The sequence below is a fragment of the Equus przewalskii genome, chromosome 12 (genome assembly GCF_037783145.1).
Source record: "Equus przewalskii isolate Varuska chromosome 12, EquPr2, whole genome shotgun sequence".
NCBI classification, from domain to species: domain Eukaryota; kingdom Metazoa; phylum Chordata; class Mammalia; order Perissodactyla; family Equidae; genus Equus; species Equus przewalskii.
Window position 1 is genome coordinate 6739843 of NC_091842.1, and position 18888 is coordinate 6758730.

Below are 18888 nucleotides of genomic sequence, written 5' to 3' on the forward strand. Positions count from 1 at the left end.
AGAAACCCATTTGAAATTCTAATATCCTAATCATCAGCCTAGGTCTCCATTAAAAGTTGCTGCTATTTAGACCCTCTCTTATTATTCAAACCCCCTCTAGTTTCTTCTTGATTTTATTATTTTCTTGCTCCTACCAATTCTGTGACTTCCTGCCCAGCATACAGAAACAAAAAAGTTCTACTGAGAATGAGAAGAAAGCAAGTGGCACCCCATAAAACTGAGAAATCTTAAGTCTTGCAGAAGGAAAATAATTAGTATTAGATTTTATGTTGGGTTCAAAAATACCTGATCAGCATCCTTGTACTGGTCATCATGAATTGGCTAGAAGAAAGGGTTGCCAAATTGTATTTTCCTAAGCAAAATTAAGAAGTTGAGACTTCTGACTGATGAGGAAATAAGTGAATGAGAGATATGTACCCCTTAAAACAACCTTGGGAGATGGAGACCTGTGAAAAGCAGATCCAGGCTTGAGTACACAGAAGTCTGATCCAGGTTATTAAATCTGTTCTGTTCGGATAATGCACAAGCTTCCAGCTTTCCAGAAAGAAAGAGCACAACTAAAGAATCCAGGGATAACATGAAACATACCTGCCATCAGCCACATCCGTCCCAAGGGAAAGAAAAGAGCTAGGTTATTCAGTATGGTAGCCACTAGCCATATGAGGCTATTTAAACTGAAAAAAACAAAACCGAAACAAAATGAAGTTCCTCAGTCAAAAGCCACATTTCAAGGTCAGTGCCAATACAGAACATCCCCATCATCACGGGAAGGTTTTTTGGACAGCACTGGTAGACAGACCCTAAGGACTTCGTAGGGAGAAACAGGGAGCTTACACTTGGTTCCACTTCGGTCTCTATTTACAACTAAATTAAATGGGCTTCTTTCCCCTTTATAAATGACCCTTATAAAATGTTGGATTTGCTGAATATATTTTTTTCAGTAGAATTCTTGGGACACGAGGGAGGGATGGGGCTAGTCTGGAAGCATTGCTGAACTAGCTTGCTTTGGGAGAAAGGAGCCCCCACCTCAAGGGAGTGAGCTCAGGTTAGGCTTCCTGCCCGCTCCAAGAGGCTAGATAGTCGCTAGGCCAAGAGCACCAATTAGCAACGTCAATGACAGTACGTGGTCATGTTAACATTTAGCACTACAGCAAGAGCTCCAACCAGCCCTCCATAGAAGATAACAGGGAGGAAATGCTCAAGTTTTGGCTTTCCTCTTTGGCTAATGGGCTGGACCCATTGTGCTCCATGACTGGGTAGACTGACCAACCATCAGCTCAACTGGTAAAGGTCAGGAGAGTCTGGCATTAACAGTCTAGAATATTCCACTGGACTAGAAAAGGCACATCTTTTCTTGACAAGACCAGTGAAACTTTATTCACCACATTTAAATCAAAGAGAAAAATAAATAATACAAATATAACTTGCCTACTTTAGCTAATAATGCTAAAGTATAAATTAAAAAACAGGCTGTTAAAATTTAAATGAGTGAAAATAAGATAAAAAATTGATAAATGCTTTCATTTTCTCTTGTTTTTCACAAACTTGGGTTGCAGTTGCCTAAGATGTCGCATAACGTGATCATCTGCGTGACTAGTATGCAGCTCACACCATCCAAATTTTGACAACACCTGTATGGGTCTGGACCTTGTTCAAGTTCATTCTCAGCTGTAGTTTTCATCAAGGTGGGTTCTCCATTTGTCAACATTTCTTAGCTAGTGGAAATGAACAAGAGGGGAAATTGGGTGCAAGCAAGTATAAAGCAAAAACACTACTTGAAGTTCTAAAGTGAATTTTAAAGTAGAAATGGATGACTTACTGGCAAAATTATGTTTCAGGTAAGTTCTTTGATTTTTTAAATTAAATTGGTGGCTAATTATCTGTGTCGCCGTGGTAAAGGGATGGTTTTCCCACTTGGATTTCAAAGTGCATACTGCTAATATATGTGAATCAGTACTGATGTCGTTATTCTGAAGTAATTTCCAATTTACAGCAAGTTACAAAAGTAATACAGGAAACTCTACACCGTCTACCCAGATGCACCACATTTAACATTTTGCCACCTCTCTGTCGGATTACTTTATAGCGGTTTGGATAAACTGGATCTATATGCATAAACATAAATCAATCTAAAAATGGGAAATCTGATTCCAAGATGACATTTGGAGTATAATATGCTCTGCATAAAATTTAAAACCTGCAACAGGACATGTATTGTTTATGGATGCAAGACCTTGTCAGTAAAGTATAAAATGGAGAAAAGAAGGATACATAATTTCAGGGTTGTTATTCCTTCTGATGGGAGAGAGAAAGGAGGGCGATTAGAGAACGCGCATGAGGGTCCTTAACAGCACGTAATGTTTTATTTCTTTAAAAAGGATCTGAAACAAACACGGCATGTTAAGAATTGATAAATCTGTATGGTGCAAACATGAATGTTCTTTCAAATCTTTCTCTATTTTCTCTACTTGTCTGTATGTTAGCAATATTTCAGAATAAACTTGTTCATGCTTATTGTGAAATAGTATAATTCAAATGTATATGAAGATATGTGACAGTGAATAATAATAATAAAAAGAACACCCATGCATCCTCATCCTCGTTCAGAATCACAAAAACCCCTAAATCCTCTCCAACCTCATCTCCTTAATTCTTCAGCAAAGGTTAACGAATACTGAGTTTTATGTTAATCATTCCATTGAATTATCTATACATACCACCTATCTGTTTATGTCTTGACAATATATTACTTAGTTTCGCTTTTTCTGGAATTTTACAAACATGGAGTCATACTCTTGTTCTTTCATTGCACCTGTGATTTGAGACTCATCCATATTTCTGTGTAGCTGTGGTTCAGTCATATTCACCGACACTGAGAATTCCATGGCAGGAGTGTGCCACACTTGATGAATCTGTTCTTTTGTTGATGGGCTTTTGGGATGTTTCCAGTTTGGGGCTATTATAAAACATGTCAACATGCCTCTTAGTTCCCCGTGGAAGGACCTAGAAATAAGATAGATACATTTTCAACTTTAAGAAGTAATGCCCAACTGCTTTCGCTAATAAATGTAACAATTTACACACCCAACAGCAATAGATGAGAGTTCCCACTGCTCTATATCTTTGTCAATATTTGGTACTGACAGATTTTTAAAGATCTGATAATCTGTAAGGTGTGAAATAGTATCTAATTGTGGCTTAATTTGCATTTCTCTTATTACTAATGTAATTGAGCATCTTTTCATCTTCATGGGCTGTGTTTCCTGTTTCATGTGTCTTTTCCTAATCTTAATGTAGTTGAATTTATCAGTCTTTTATAGTTAGTACTTTCTAAGTCTTGTTGAAGATTGCTACCAGTTTATCAAAAGTTTGTTTTGTCTTCTTCCTGGACACACAGCTAGATTACATTTCACAGCTGCTATTATTAAATGTGGCCAGGTGACTGAGTTCTAACCAATGGAGTGTGAGTAGAGATGATGTGTCCCACTTCTTGGCTTGGCCTATCAAAGCCCTCTCACATCTCCAGGCTCTTTTGTCCCTTCCATTTGACGAGGTTAGAAAACCCCCAGGGGATCTTGGAAGCCATGTATCGAAGATGGTGGGGCTGCCATCACATTGATGGCTTGTAGGAGAACCACCCTGCCAGTCATGTATATCAGCCTTAAACTGTTCACAGGAGTGAAAAATAAACTTCTATTGTGTTTAAGCAACTATACCTTTTTGATTCTATTTGTTAGAGCTGTTATCATTAAGCTAACAGTACGTTTGAGATGTTTTTCATTGATCTGAGATCAGAACAATACCTCCTACGTTTTTTCCCAAAACATGAAGCATTTTGGTAAAGAATTGAATAAATTATTGGACAAATAACTCAACTTCTGCAGCTCCCATCTGTTGTGGGCTGAGTTTTATCTCCTCCTCAAATTCATATGTTGAAATCCTAACACCCACTATCTCAGAATGTGGCTCTATTTGGAGACAGGGCCTTTACAGAGGGAATTAAGTTAAAATGAGGTCATTAAGGTGGGCCCCAGTCCAATGTGACTGGTGTCCCTATAAAACGAGGAAATTTGGACACAGCTCTGTATAGAAGGAAGACCATGTGGAGACAGAGGGAGAAGACAGCCATCTAGAAGCCAAGGAGAGAGGCCTCAGGAGGAGCCAACCCTGCCAGCACCTTGATCTTGAATCTCTAGCCTACAGAACTGTGAGAAAATCAATTTCTGTTCTGACTGATTGGGTTTCTGGTGAGGACTCTACCTGGCTTACAGACAGCTGCTCTGTCCTCACATGGCCTTTCCTTGGTGAATGCAGATAGAGAGCGAGCAAGCTTTCTGATGTCTCTTCTTATAAAAACACTAATCCTATTGGATCAGGGCCCCACCCTCATGACCTCATTTAACTTTACTTCTTTAGAGGCCCCATCTCCAAATACAGCCACACAGGGTGTTAGGGTTCCAATGTATGAATTTTAGGGGGACACAAATCTTCAGGCCATAACAAATATCTACAATTACATGCAACAATATGGATAGGGGCTGACCTGGTGGTATAGTGGTTAAGTTCACATGCTCTGTTTTAGCAGCCTGGGGTTTGCTGGTTCGGATCCTGGGCATGGACCTACACACCACTCATCAAGCCATGCTGTGGGGGCATCCACATACAAAATAGAGGAAGATTGGCACAGATGTTAGCTCAGTGACAATCTTCCTCAAGCAAAAAGAAGAAGATTGGCAACACATGTTAGCTCAGGGCCATCTTCCTCACCAAAAAAACCCCCAAAACCCCACCAATATGGATAAATTTCAGAAGTATAAGTGAAATAAACCAGACACAGAAGAATACATACTGAATGATTCCAATTATGTAAAGTACAAAAATCAGTAAAACTAATCTATGTTGCTGGAAGACAAGTTAATGCTCTGGGTTGGGAAATAGTGATTGGAATGGAGCACAAGGTGGAGGGACTTTTGAGGGCTGGTAATGTTTATTGATCTGCATGCTAGTTAAATCGGTATGTTTAATTCGTGAAAACTCATCTAATTTGTTTATATTGTAAATTGTACTTTATTAAAAGGTTTTTAAAAAATCTGAGGGGTCCAGTGATACAATGAAAGAGGCACTTTCAATTATCAAGGGCTTTAAAATGCCCATCCCCTTTAACTTTAGTTATGCTGCGGAATTAGGGAAACAGCTTTTGCTGGGTAAGGAAGGACTCACTGTCCTTACAGTTTAGCCTTTTTTGTTTCTAGATATCCATCTAAAATTTTAGGTAGACAGATATAGATACGTATAAATTTATATTTATAAATATACATATATAAATGTCCAGGGCCTATATATATGTGTATCTAAATGTTTACAATTCCTTTTTTTTCCCCAATTCTAAAGTCCAAAAACTTCTGAGGGTAAAAACGTTTTCTCATAATCCATTTGGTTACCAAAGCTGAGCTGACCTGAACTTATCTGGTGGTGAAATAAAGACTAATTTGTAATCTTTACCTGAATTGGCATGCATATTCATATATTTTGTTCCAGAAATATTAATGTGGTAGATTATGGAGTACTGGCCCCAGTCCCTACATGGTGTTATGTAAATACATTATCCTTCTAAAAGCTGAAAAACTCTGATTTTTGAAAACACATATGGCCCCAAGCCTTTAGAGCAAGGATTTTGGACCTACGTGTAGTGGAGATTTTAGAGCTCAGAGTAACATTAACCTTCTCACTCCCCTCCACAAGAAAGACCTTGAGGGGGCATGTGTCGCATCAATGAAGAACAGCAGCTGTACTACTGGACTGACAATAAGCCCTCCCAAGGACTTTCTTTCCCCCATGGAAGTGGAAGCCATAAAACCCCTCGATAAAGCGAAAAATGGCAGCTTGGTTTCCTGATGGCAGCTCTGGGTTGTATGGATGAGAACTATCTGAAGATCAGCATTCTGGCCTGACAGAAGACTGAATTATGGGCAGTACACTTAGCTAGAAGAGAACTGGAGAGATGCCCTAAAGGCTGTTTTTGTGGCCAACAGGTAATCATACAATCCAGCAAGTGGGCCTTGGATAATTGCAAATAATCAAAATGAGGAGCCCAATTATGAGAAGCCCTTGGTTCACCAAAAGAATCCACAGTGGGTTCTGAAGGGGACAGGAATGCCAAGACAGATGCCCTGGTCCAATCATTTGAAGTGGCAGTGTGGCTATCTGGGCACCCAAGATGTATGGCTACGGAGGCCCCCAAGCCATGCTGTGATCTCCGATGACCCCACATTCCATTGGGACATCTGCTGGGGCAACAGCGGCTGCCAAAGACTGTTCAGAATCCTGCCAGAAGGTAAGCAGGGGCTCACCTGCTCAGCCTCGCCGGCCTCACTGCACTGCCTTGTAGACAGCCCCGCCCTACATCCATCCCCTCTAGGAGCTGCAGATGCTTTGCCACCCTCTGGTTCCTCACTGTTGTTGGGCTAGTGAGAGGGAACAGATCCCACCCTTGCGGTTCCCACCTTGGGCCCCGGGAGCTTCCCTTTTAACTTGTGCCACTGCCCTGGAGACCTCGAAGTCCCAAGCTGGGCACAGGACCTTCCAGAAGAATAGACCTTGGAAATGTTTGAAACAAAGACGTGTTAAGACAATAGGTTTAAATAACTTTGTAACTCCTCTCGCAGCTCCAATCAGGTCTTCTATCACTTTGTTAACAAAAACCTAGATTTACCATTTTTCAAGATGCTGTGCTAGGTGCTATGGGGGAATACGAGTAACAAGATTGTTCCTCACTGTTACGGATTGAATTGTGTCCTCTGCAAAATTCATGTGTTGAAGCCTTAACCCCAATGTGACTATATTTGGAGACATGGCCTTTAAGGAGATAATTAGGGTTAAACGAGGTCATAATTGTGGCACCCTCACTGATAGGACTGATGTCCTTATAAGAGGAAGAGACACCAGAGATCTCCCTCTGTGCACTACACAGAGGAAAGGGCATGTGAGGACACAATGAGAAGGCAGCTGTGTACAAGCCAAGAAGAGGCGTCAAAAGAAACCAACCCTGACGGCGCCTCGATCTTGGACTTCCAACCTCCAAACTGGGAGAAAAGAAACATCTGGTGTTTAAGCCGCCCAGTCTGTGGTATTCTGTTCTAGCACCACAGCAGACCCATACGCTGACCCTCTGCAATCCTGCGATCAGAGATGGCATGTACACATTAACTTACTGTATATAGCAGTTTGCCTGGTAAGTGACAAAACCTACGGATGGTGTTAGTTCAGTAGAGGAAGTATTTTGGGGTAGGATAACTGAGATTTGACATTTTAAAATTGTTTTACAGGAGTGGAGTTTTTCTTGTGTTAATTTGGTGGTTTAGGGACTGGGGGAAGGGAGCTGGGATTAAAAGCTAAGGAGGTATTTTGACCAAAGTCTTAAATGTGGGAAATTCAAGTAGTATGTAGACAACAGTAGATGTCTATAGAAGGGAGAAGAGAAAAGAATAGAGGAAAAACTAAAAGTGCAGAGAGGCCAGTACAGTCTAAGTTCACAGAGTTCCCACAGTAAAAAGAACACTAGGATCAGAACCTGTACCAGGTTATGTACGTGACTACTGCTTACTAGTTCTATGAACTTGGGCAAATAACTTGGATAAGCTTGGGGGAAACACTAGTCTGATACAGCTCATGTTCTGCTTCAACGGATACCATGAGCCCAGTACTCTTGATACTAAAACTCATTTAAATAGGTTAAATTCTCTGCATGACACCCTAAAAACCGAAGGCACCTAGGCCAGCCCTCTCACAATCTCTCCCGTTGGTTATAAGGAAGGTCAAAGGAGAAAGCTTGCAGTACTATTCCACCATGTTCAAGGCCAAAGAGGTGAATCGTGAAAGACAATTAAGTTGGTTTTGACTTTTGTACATTTAGGGAAAAAAACACAAGGTAAGGTGGCAATGCTAAAGTAGACCTCTCGTAATAGATTGTAATTTGGCACTCTCTTTGGGGGAAAGAAATTGGAAGGTGTATTAAAAGCCATAAAATAGCTCACACACTCATCAAGGAATTCTGGGAACTTAGCCTTAGATTCTAAAGAACAGTCTAAATTATGCTAAAATTATATTGATATTCACTGCAGCATTGCTTGCAACAATAAAAAAATAAAAATGCCTGAAATGTCCAATAAAAGGAAAATGGCCCAATCGTTACATCTGCTTGATGGAAAATGATGCAGCCATTAAGCATAAAGGTTATAAAAACCATGTAAAATCATTAAGACATAAGATTAAAGATACAAAATATAAACACTGATTTTTTATTATATAAAAAATAAGCACAGCAAGAAGTCAGAAGGAAATACACCGAAATGCCAGACACAGGTGGATGACGGTGGTGGGATTATGGGTAATTTTTTTCCCCTACTGTTTTCCCAAATATCCAAAAATGTGCTTATATTCCCTTAGTTAAAAAAAAAGGTTCAAAAATAATTTGGATGCAATGCACGTCATCAGTGTGTAGAACTAGAGAGTAAGACAGATCTAGGCTCTAACCCAAGTTCTTAGTTGTGTGCCTACAGTTTAACCCAACAGGGAAAGAGTAGGAAAGAACAGGGGTTCTGCAAGAGACCTTTTTAAAAAGGCCAAAAATACAGAGTGCCTCTTGTATGCACTGAACTTTACAAGGTGTTCTGGATTAGAAAGTATTGGAAATCCTCTCTACCATCTAAGTAGACGACAATTCTAGGTGACTAAAATTAATTCCTGGGGAAGTAACTGGAGTGGGGAAGATTGCAGAGGTCCAATGCAGAGGTAGGAAGAGTGAAGAGACAGGGACAGAACTCTGTCGCGTGTCAGGCTGCTCTCGTCAGAAGGCTCTTCCATGGAACCCTCTTAGGAGGGGCTCCTGACTTCTGCATTCCTCCCTCCCAGCCACGCTCTATCCAGGTTTGTATCGAGACGAGTCAGACTGAATCTGTCCTGGGTGTGATGCCCAAGGAACTATGATCCACAAGTGACTGAAATACTCCAAAAGCCAAAGAATGTAATTTGTGGGCAATGAAATAAAAACAAGAAAGAAACACCACGGCTCATGCAGAGGGACGTTAAAACGATGGGACTTTATTTCTATGGATTCTTTGGTGTCGGATAAGGTGTGGACTCTGTCTAAAGCTCTCCCCACATTCAAGACATTTGTAAGGCTTTTCCCCAGTGTGAGTCCTCTGGTGTGTAATGAGGGTCGCGCTCTGACTGAAGCGCTTCCCACACACAGAACAGCCATAAGGCTTCTCCCCGGTGTGGATTCTCTGATGCTTTGAGAGGTCAGAGCACCGTTTGAAGCTCTTCTCACATTCTTCACACGTGTAGGGTCTCTCCCCTCTATGGATTCTCTGATGTCTAAAACGGCTGGAAATAGGGCAGGTTTCCCCACACTCATTACACTGATAGCGCCTCTCTGCTATGTGGATTCTCTGGTGCCGGTTGAGATGTGAGCTCTGCCTGAAGCTATCCCCACATTTGGGACACGTGTACGGCTTTTCCCCGGTATGTGTCCTCTGGTGTTTAATCAGGGCAGCACTCTGACGGAAGCTCTTCCCACAGTCCTGGCATTTGTAGGGTTTCTCCCCAGTGTGGATCCTCTGGTGTTTAAAGAGGTCCGAACGCTGTTTGAAACTCTTCCCGCAGTTATCACACTGATAAGGTCTTTCTTCCCGGAACCACCTCTGGGTCTTAAAAAGGCCCGAACTATGGAAATTTTTCTCACTGTCAGTAGACTTGTGAGGTCTCCCTACTCTATGTTTCACACTGTCTAAACTCTGTCTGCAGCTGTTCCCACGTTTGTCCCCATTAACGGGCCTCTCTGCTGCCTGGACACGCGGACAACGAACAAAGTCTGATCTTGCAGCACTCTTCCCAAATTCATTCAATCTGGAGTCTCCCTCTTCTGTGGGACCATTCTTGAGATCTGAGGTGCTGGTGAGTCCTTGCTCTTCGGGAGAGTTTTCGAGTTTCAGCGATGAGGGGTCTGCTGACTGTTTTCCTACCCTGTCCTCGGGGGTGTCACCACACTCGGAAAGCAGGGGAGCCTTCTCCTGGGAACCTCGTGGTTTCCCCTGTGGCTCTACTTCTTCTAGAATTTCTTGCTTTGGAATCAACTCTTTGTTCTCAGGTCTAGTTTCCAAACCTGAAACATTGAAAAAGAACTGCTGACATTTCATCCCTGTGCAAGAGTGAAATAAGCAAGTGCTAGCAGAAAAACAACCTACAAGAAACCTTTTTAATATTCTCCTTGAAACCAAGCCAAAAGTTAAATTATTTCCATTAACCTGTCAGATGTGCTCACATTTACCTGCACAAACTGTGTTTCTCTCCTTTTACGCTTGTGCCTACAGCCACCAGCCCCTCTCTTCTCCCCGGCCCGACTCCTCTGTTGTATGAGTCACCGTATCATAAGAGGCAGCTCTGGAGGGGGTGTTGAGAGGGCATACAGCCTTTACCCCATGAACGAAGGGTGATTTAACAAGAGAAACGCTATCCACGTGATGAGTTAGAGTAACAAACATAGCAGGTGCCACCAATGTCTGAGGGCAGGGTCTGGGTTGGAGACCCATCTAAGACTGATGGGAAGTCTATAAAAGAACAGTCAAGCCACCAGATTCCAGCCCCCAATCCGGAACTTCTGCAGTTTACCCTCTGGAAAGGCTCAATCAGATAAATTCTATATCAGGGACATGAGGCATGGCTGAGAACATGGGATGGGTACCAGTTTCACATCAGGAGAGTCACTAATTCGTAAACCTCAGTGCACTGTCCTCTGCTCAGGCCCAAACTGTTGGTTTCCAAGTTTACATCCTCCAGGCAGAAGGGCTTCATTTCATAGGCTTCAGTCCCCATTGTACCCTCAGCACCTACAACAGCACCTAGCTTACTGCAGAAACTCAATAAAATATTTGTTGAATGCCTCTCTGTGGTACAACTTACCAGCCCTGGCCAAAAGACCTAGAGACACCGGCATACAGGAAATCCCTAGTAAATCAGCACCTGGTGACCGACCCTACCGTGAAGATCACCAGTTTACAAGTCCTACCCCAACACACAGTTTCCAGGCAGAATTCTTGAGTTTGACTACTAAATACGCATGGAAAGTGAAAGGTTACCAACATTTCAGGAAAACTTCTGATATAAATGCCGATAAAACATGGAAGGCATGAAACAAGAAAATTTAATAACCCATAATTAATATTCTTAAATAGGATATTGCATCCAGGAAACAAGGAGGCCATAAGAAAAGGAATATTTAAAGAACAGGAAAAAGCTCTTGAAAATATTAATGAAAGCAGAAATATTTTAGCATTAAGAGTTGGAAAATAAAGCTAAGGAGAGCTCCTAGAAAGTGAAACAAAAGATAAAGAAAAAGGAAGGGGTTGGGAAGAACCTTACAGGATCAGTCCATGAGTTTCAACATCCAACTGAAAGAAATCCCAGAAATAAAACAGAAAAAATTAGATAAAAATAAATAACTCAAAGACATGGCTGTCTAAATTATAAGGGCCCACCAGCTACTGAGAACAATGAATAAAAATAAATAAAACCAAACCTCACACTAAAGCCAAGCCATTGTGAAATTTCATACAAGCAGGAATAAAGAAAAGATTCTAAAGGCTTCTATACAGAACAAATGGATCACACACCATGGATAAAATATCACAGTGGCCTCAGATTTCTCAACAGCAACATGGCAAGCTAGCTAGATTCACTATCTTCAAAATTCAAAGGTAAAATAATTTCTAACATGGAATGCTGTATCTAGCTGTACTATAATCCAAATGTGAGAGAGGAAAAAAGATATTTTCAGACATGCAAATTTTCAAAAAATTTAGCTCCCAAGTATATGTTCTCTGGAAGACACTGGAGGATGTTCCCCATCAAATCAAGGAAGTAAACCAAGGAAGAAAATGGTATGGGATCCATGAAAGAGAAAAGGAATTCCAAGGTGATAGTGAGGGAAAGTTCTAGAACAACAGCTGTGTAACAGGCCTGGAGAAAAAGCCCGTTCACACTGCAGCAGAAGGTCCAGGAAGATCTCGCCAAGGGGGAGATGAAAGTGATGGCGTATCTGATACACCTGAACACGCTGAGAGGAATTTTACATTTTCAACAGAAAGCGTGTGCATGAACTAGTGTTCAGTAGTTAGAAAAGTAGGCACACGCAAAACAAAGCACTATTAATTCCAGGGAAAACTAAAACCTGTAAAATAAAAGAACATACAATCGTATATATGATGTGGGTGAATACAGATAACATCTACATAAGCAGAATATTGAAACATTATATTAATGAACAAAAAGACTGATTTAACTATGAGAGAATTACAGACTGCTAAATGTGTACACATTGTGGGGACAGAATTCTTGTCTTCCTCCATAGGCAGTCAGGAGATAGGAACTGAAATTGGGGGGAAAAACAGCAGAATAAGCATCTTATTTAGAAATATGAAAATAAATACCACTGGAAAGAGTTAAAAGATTTTAAAGTTGTTGTCTCTGCAAAGATGAAAACAGGATTGAGAAGGCCTGATATTTTCCTAAGAAGATTTGAAAAACATAAACCATAAAGTAAAAGATTGAAAAAACCTGACTATATTAAATTTAAAAATTCTATATAACAAAAGATGCCATGGTGAAAAGACAAGCCACCTATATAACCAATAAATAACAAAGGATTAGCGTCAAAAATATAAAGAGCAGCCACAAAGCAATTAAGAAAAAGATAACGGAGGAAAGGAGAGGAGATAAGGGTATTAACAGGCAATTCACAGCAGAGGAAACCAGGATGTCCCAAAGGTATCTGGGAAGATATTTAACCCAGTAGAGATCAGGGGAAGGCGAGTTGCAGCAACAGGATACCTACCCTTCACTCATCAATCCAAATATTATCTACTGAGCACCTACTCTGTGCCAGGCACTGCTCTAGGCACGTGGGAGACATTAATGAACAAAACACACAAAATCCTTCCCCTTGGGAAGTTTATATTCCAGAAGTGGCAGTCAGACAATAAACATACATAAAGTAAATTACACAGGATGTTAGAGGGTGACAAATGCCATGGATCAAGTGGAGCAAGTAAGAGATGGGTCAGCAGCGTGGGAGGAGGAGACAGGTAGGCAAAGTGCAGCATTAAACCGGATGCTCCGGTCAGGCCTCAGTGAAAGGTGAGATCTGAGCGAAGACTTGAAACAGGTCAGGGAGTGTGCTTCATGGAGATCCAGAGGAAGAATATTCCAGGCAAAGGGATCAATCAGAGGAAAGACCATGAGGCAGGATGCCCGCCATGTTCCAGGAGCTGCAAGGTCAGTGGGGCTGGAGCAGAGTGAGTGAGGGAGAGAGTAGGAGGTGGGTGGGTGAGGTCACGGGGCCATGTCACATTAGGGATCCTAGACTTTTACTCTGTGTGAAATGGGGAGCCACTGCAGGTTCTGAGGAGAGGTGTGACATAACCTAACATTTTAAAGGGAGCAGTTGGGCTACTGTATTAAGACATCATGCCATCAGCTGGACACCCACTGTTGACAAGGATGTGGAGAGAGAAGATTTCTCATATACTGCTGGTAGGCATACAAATTGGGTACAATCCTTTGGACAGCAAGATGGGCATATATCCCTAAGTATATTCTCTTCAGAAACCCATACATATGAACACAGGGAGAAAAATACAAGAATGTTCGATATAATAGTGTTTGGAACGGTGAAAAATTGGAAGGCTTAATGTCCATTGACAGGACAATGGATAAATGAATTTTAGAATGTTCATATAATGAAATATACAAGTGATAAAATGAATAAACTAGAGTTATATGTATCAACATGGATAAATCTCAAAAATGTAATGTTGAGAAAGAAGGCAAGGTACAAAAGAATTATACAGTAATATCATTTATATACCATAAAAACGAATAATATGTTCACATGTTTATATATTTACAAGTTTATACACATGCTTATAGAGAGAGAGAGACAGTGTGTGTGTATGTTGCTACATGTACGCAAAGAAAGAATATAAAACACACACAGAAATGATCAATACCACAATCAGGATATTCGTTGCCTCTGGAGAAGGAGCAAGGGGAAGGGCTTCAGGGAGGGCACACAGGGCTTCACCTATAGCTGTTACATATTGTTTCTTTGAAAAAAAATATGAAGCCAATATGGCCAAATATTAAAATGTGATAAACTAGGTGGTAAATACACAGATGCCCATTATATATTTTATATTTTTCTGTATGTATTTTATTAAAAATGAACCAAAATAAAAAGCTGACTCTATCACTTAACAGTACAGAACAGAAAGATCCTTCTTGGGTCACGAAAGAGACTCCAGCCGAGGCTCTCAACCTGTGTCTGTGAATGGCAGGCTGGCTCAGGGATCTACTGAAGCAGGCCCTTCACAAATCACACACGGCTGGACAGTCACGGCACTTACTCGGCGAGACCGTGTCCCCATAATCCTTCGGTGCGCTCTCCCTGTGGAAGTCCCTCTGAGCTGGGTCTAGACGCTCCCATTCCTCCCAGGATAGAGACACAGCCACATCCTCGACCGTCACCAACCCCTGAAACAACACGAGACCTGCCCTCAGCACCTGGTGTCCCAGGATAGTTACCATTAGTCTCAGGATGAGGCCAGACTCCAGAGAGGAGTCCGCAAGCACTGAGAATCAATTGGCAACCAGGGCTGTTGAGTCTCTCCCAGTGAGTCTTGCATTGATGGGGGACTTTCAAAGTGACCAAAGACAGAGGGTAACATTCTCCTGCAGTCCTGAGAAGGCTTCTGTGGACTGTCTACGCTAATCTGGGGTAAGAGCAAAATAGTCATTTGAGTTATATCACTGTGACTTATCAAAATGGAAAGCTGATATGGTTTGAGAACATACAGATAACCAGCAAGTCCGGAGCTCCAGTGCTGGCTCTGAGACAGTTTCCTAAAGTGTGAAAAGGTACGAAGATGAAGGTACCCCACGGACAGCAGGTGCTCCGTAAGATTTCCTTTCCCTTCCCTTGACCACTGTGTCATGAGATAATTATCCAACAAGATGCTCTTTTGAGATGGTTTATTTAAATGTAAGTTGACCATTCTCTGAAGGGAAAGCCACAGTTCTTGGGGAAAGTTCTCAAACTGGTGCAGGGAGACGGTTGTGTAGGTTCCAGTGATGGGTCACAAACTGACTCCAAGCCTCTCTCTCGCTCAATGATGGGAAGGGAATGTATTTTTTAAATTTTCTGTTAAGTTTTGTAATATTTTATGTTATCTTCTGACATCTTTAAACAAAAAGCTTTTTGGCCGGGGAGACTGCCCCTGGGAGGGGGAGCCAATTAGAGAGCAAAGGGCTCAGTGGAGACTGGTTAATCCAGAGCCAGACGTCTTCTATCTGAGCCATACACCCCAAGAGGCATCAATCCTCTGCCTTAATCGTCCCAGGGCCAGGTACCAGGCAACCCGGGACCACTGCTATAATTGAGAGCCCACTGAAATTATTCAAACGAGCCAACCCTAAACTGTTCACCCAGCCATCTTGCCCTTCCCTCCAATACTGCAAAATAGGCTCTGGCCTAAACTTCCCCCTAGCTCCTGTCATCCGCCTCCTGACCACACTGGTCTCTTTCCCATGAGGCTGTGTGGCATGCGATGCCTCTTAACTCTAACACCTGAGCATAATAAATTTTGGTTTTTTCCTGAGCCTCTCTTCTGTCTCCTTGTAAAGGAAAAACACACTCCTGTCTCTTCTACTCTCAACACTGAATACTCTACTTACAACACTACTTCACTTCTGACGCCAGATGTGTGTGTTTCCACATGTCAAGCAATTCTGTGACACCAGCTGAGTGTCCTACAGTTTAACTCAATTCTGACATTACCTACCTGGAGACAGAGTCAGATCCCACAGGTTAAAGGCTCAGTCCTACGAGACTGCACCCTCTCCAACTTCAAATGCCAATCACAAGTCCAGTTCTTACCTACCGACCTGCTTCTGACCAACCGGCTATAGAGCAGAGGTTCTTCCAACCCCCTTTGGGTTCAACTAATTTGCTAGAGCAGCTCCGGAACTCAGGAAAACAGTTTACTTACTAGATTACCAGTTTATTATAAAAATATATAACTCAGGAACAGCCAGATGGAAGAGATGCATAGGGCAAGTTCTGGGAGGGTGCCAAGCTCAGGAACTTCTGTCCCCCTGGAGTTGGGGTGCCTCAACCTCCCGCTAAGTGGATACCTTCACCAACCTGGAAGCTCTCCGAACCCCATACTATTGGGATTTCACGGAGCCTTAGTTATGTAGGCATGATCAATTATTATGTCCATTTCCAGGCCCTCTCCCTTCTTCAGAGTACTATTATCAATTGTGGGAGGAGGGGGTCCCCAAACCGTTAAAAACTAAAAACGGATCCTCACATTCAAAGTGGTGGGGAACTGCTGTTCTGGCATAAGCAGTTCAATGACGAGTCCACTTTCCATCCTGACATCTTTCCTTCCCAAATAGTCTAGTCAGACAAGAGGGTCTCTTACAATGGGCAAGCAATACTCCCCTGTTGTTTTGGGCTGAGAGGTCTATATGTGCTGGATGGATTGTCACTGTTTCCTACGGAAAGGGAAGAGTTTCATGCACATCCTGAAGTTCACAGAAAATGTAATAACGCAGAAAAGAACTTCGGAGACTCACAGCACCCCATCCACCTCCATTCCCCACACTCCAGCCCGAGAACGCGTTCACGCCTCACCTGGGGTGAGGTCCCATCAAGCGCTCCCTGCAGGGCCCGCACGGCGGCCGCCGCCTCCTCCCCGCTCTCCGGGCACTGCTTCCGCACCCACGCCTGGAGCTCCGGGGGCAGGATGGTCAGGAACTGCTCCAGCACCAGCAGCTCCAGGATCTGCTCCTTCGAGCGCATCTCAGGCCTCAGCCACCGACGACAAAGGTCCCTGAGCCGGTTCAGCGCCTCTTCGGGTCCGGCCGCCTCCTGGTAACGGAACTGCCTAAAACGCTGTCGAGAAGTTTCGGGATGCTGACAGTCCCTGGACGGGGCGGACTCCCCGAGCGAGTCTTCCTCCACTTTCACTACCAAAAGCCCATCACGCGGGGGCGGCGCGGCGCCCCCGGCCCTCGCGGCCACCGTCCGGGCCCCCGCCTCAGTGTCACAGCTCGAACTCATCCTCCCCTCTCACGTGTTGAGTGTGCCGGAGTTTTGCCTCCAGGTGAGAAGACAGCGAACCCTGCGAGACGCCCCGGAGCTCACCGCCCCGCCCCAGAAGCAGGGGTGCACGGCTGTCCGGCCCCCAGCACGGTTCCACCCCGCCTGGGGCCCCGAGAGACTCCGCCCACCCGCAGTTCGTTCACCCAGAACCCTCCCCCGCCGGTGACCGCAAATATGAACCCAGGACGGAAGTGCGTCTCCGACTCCCTGCGGTGCCCACCCCTCTCGGGCTTTTTCTGGGCCTCTCTAGGCGCCCCGGAGGACTGAGATGCATCTTGGTGGTTTGCCGTCCTCGCGGTTTCCGGAGGTACACTGCTTGTGTATCTTGCCTTGTGGAGCTTATTGGCCTTAAGGTGAGGGAACTGAAGGATAGTCTTCTTTTAAAGCTTAGGTATCATTCTTTAACACACTGTCCGTGAATAACGTTTTGTAAATTTTGTTTTAGGAAAAGTTAGAGGTCCAGCTGTACAATGAGGGCTAAGCAGTCATTCATCCACGTGGGTATTCACTTAGGCAAGAAAGGTTGGTAGAGTATCTTCTACATGCCAAGACGCCGTGCTTGACACCATAGATACAACACTGGGGGAGACATGGTCCCTGTCCTCAGGTTGCTGACAGTCTCCTCGGAGAGACAGACACAAACAAATCCTTTCAGAGCGGTGTGGTAAATGCACACTTTAAGGTGTACACAGTGTTTATTTGTATAAACAGAGGTGGAAATAATCACTCATGGCTGATGGGGAGGATACAGTGAAAGACTTCACAGGGGAAATTAAAGCTTAAAGAGTCCATGTGGACTGAAGACTTCCTCTTTTTTTGGTGGGGAAGATTGGCCCTGAGCTAACGTCTGTTGCCAGTCTTCCTCTTTTTGCTTGAGGAAGATTGTCGCTGAGCTGCCATCTGTGCGTCTCCTTCTATTTTGTATATGGGACGCCACCACAGCATGGCTTGATGAGCGGTGTGTAGGTCCTCGCCCAGGATCCAAAACTACAAACCCCAGGCCACCAAAGGAGAGCACACGAACTTAACCACTATGTCACCAAGTCCTCCCATGGGGTGCTGAACATGTGAACCTGGGGCTGCCCAAGCAGAGTGGGCCACTATGCCACGTGAAGACATATTTTAATTCAAAAATGGTTTAGATAAATTCATAGGTAATAAATCCATAAAAGATTGTGTCATCCTCTCTGACATTGTTTTCTATGCCCAGCTCTCGTAATGCCTCACACTCGGTATCAAAGTTGCCAAGGATTTTGTCCTATGCTAAGCCCAACTCTTCTGTTCTGTCATTTTCTCCCTCTCTCCCACTTTTAAATGTTGACATGGACCCTGCCATCTCTCCTCTTCTTTTCTCTGCTACTCTGGTTTCTATTACGTATATCTGTTTTCTGGTCTTACATTGAATATACAAATCAATCATTTCCTAAAGAACTAGGAGTTAAAAAGCAGATAGAAGGACATCCAGATTGTTTTGTGTTATAACATGTTGTTTCAACCAAAGGTTGTTTTTTTAAAAAATGCATCCTTCATGTACTAGAACTTTAAAAAACAAAGCCAAGAGGCCAAACTCTTTGCAATTCATAAGAAAAAGTATTTTTCACTGAGAAAGAAAAGGCGATGGGCACAGTCTATGCTCATGTGCCTATTTCCTCCTCGTGGGTCCAGGA

General features: G+C 43.1%; 1 protein-coding gene across 5 annotated transcripts; it reads right to left on the minus strand.

Annotated features, from left to right (window-relative positions):
- Positions 1 to 1343: 1343 nt before the first annotated feature.
- ZNF394 (zinc finger protein 394) lies at positions 1344 to 18395 on the minus strand. 5 transcript variants are annotated; one of them, XR_011524687.1, is made up of 5 exons: positions 16751 to 18395; positions 14460 to 14586; positions 4544 to 4644; positions 2813 to 3003; positions 1350 to 1715 (listed from the first exon to the last, which is right to left on the minus strand). XR_011524687.1 is itself a non-coding variant. In XM_070567599.1 (4 exons), exons 1-3 carry the CDS (start codon positions 17177 to 17179, stop codon positions 4565 to 4567), a joined length of 636 nt encoding a protein of 211 aa, XP_070423700.1. In that variant the 5' UTR covers positions 17180 to 18395; the 3' UTR covers positions 1808 to 3003; positions 4544 to 4564. The 5 variants fall into 5 exon arrangements, 3 of the variants coding, with proteins under 3 accessions (XP_070423700.1, XP_070423701.1, XP_008541801.2); XR_011524688.1 differs by lacking the exon at positions 4544 to 4644 and having other exon boundaries at positions 1344 to 1715; XM_070567599.1 differs by lacking the exon at positions 1350 to 1715 and having other exon boundaries at positions 1808 to 3003.
- Between the last annotated feature and the right edge of the window lie 493 nt (positions 18396 to 18888).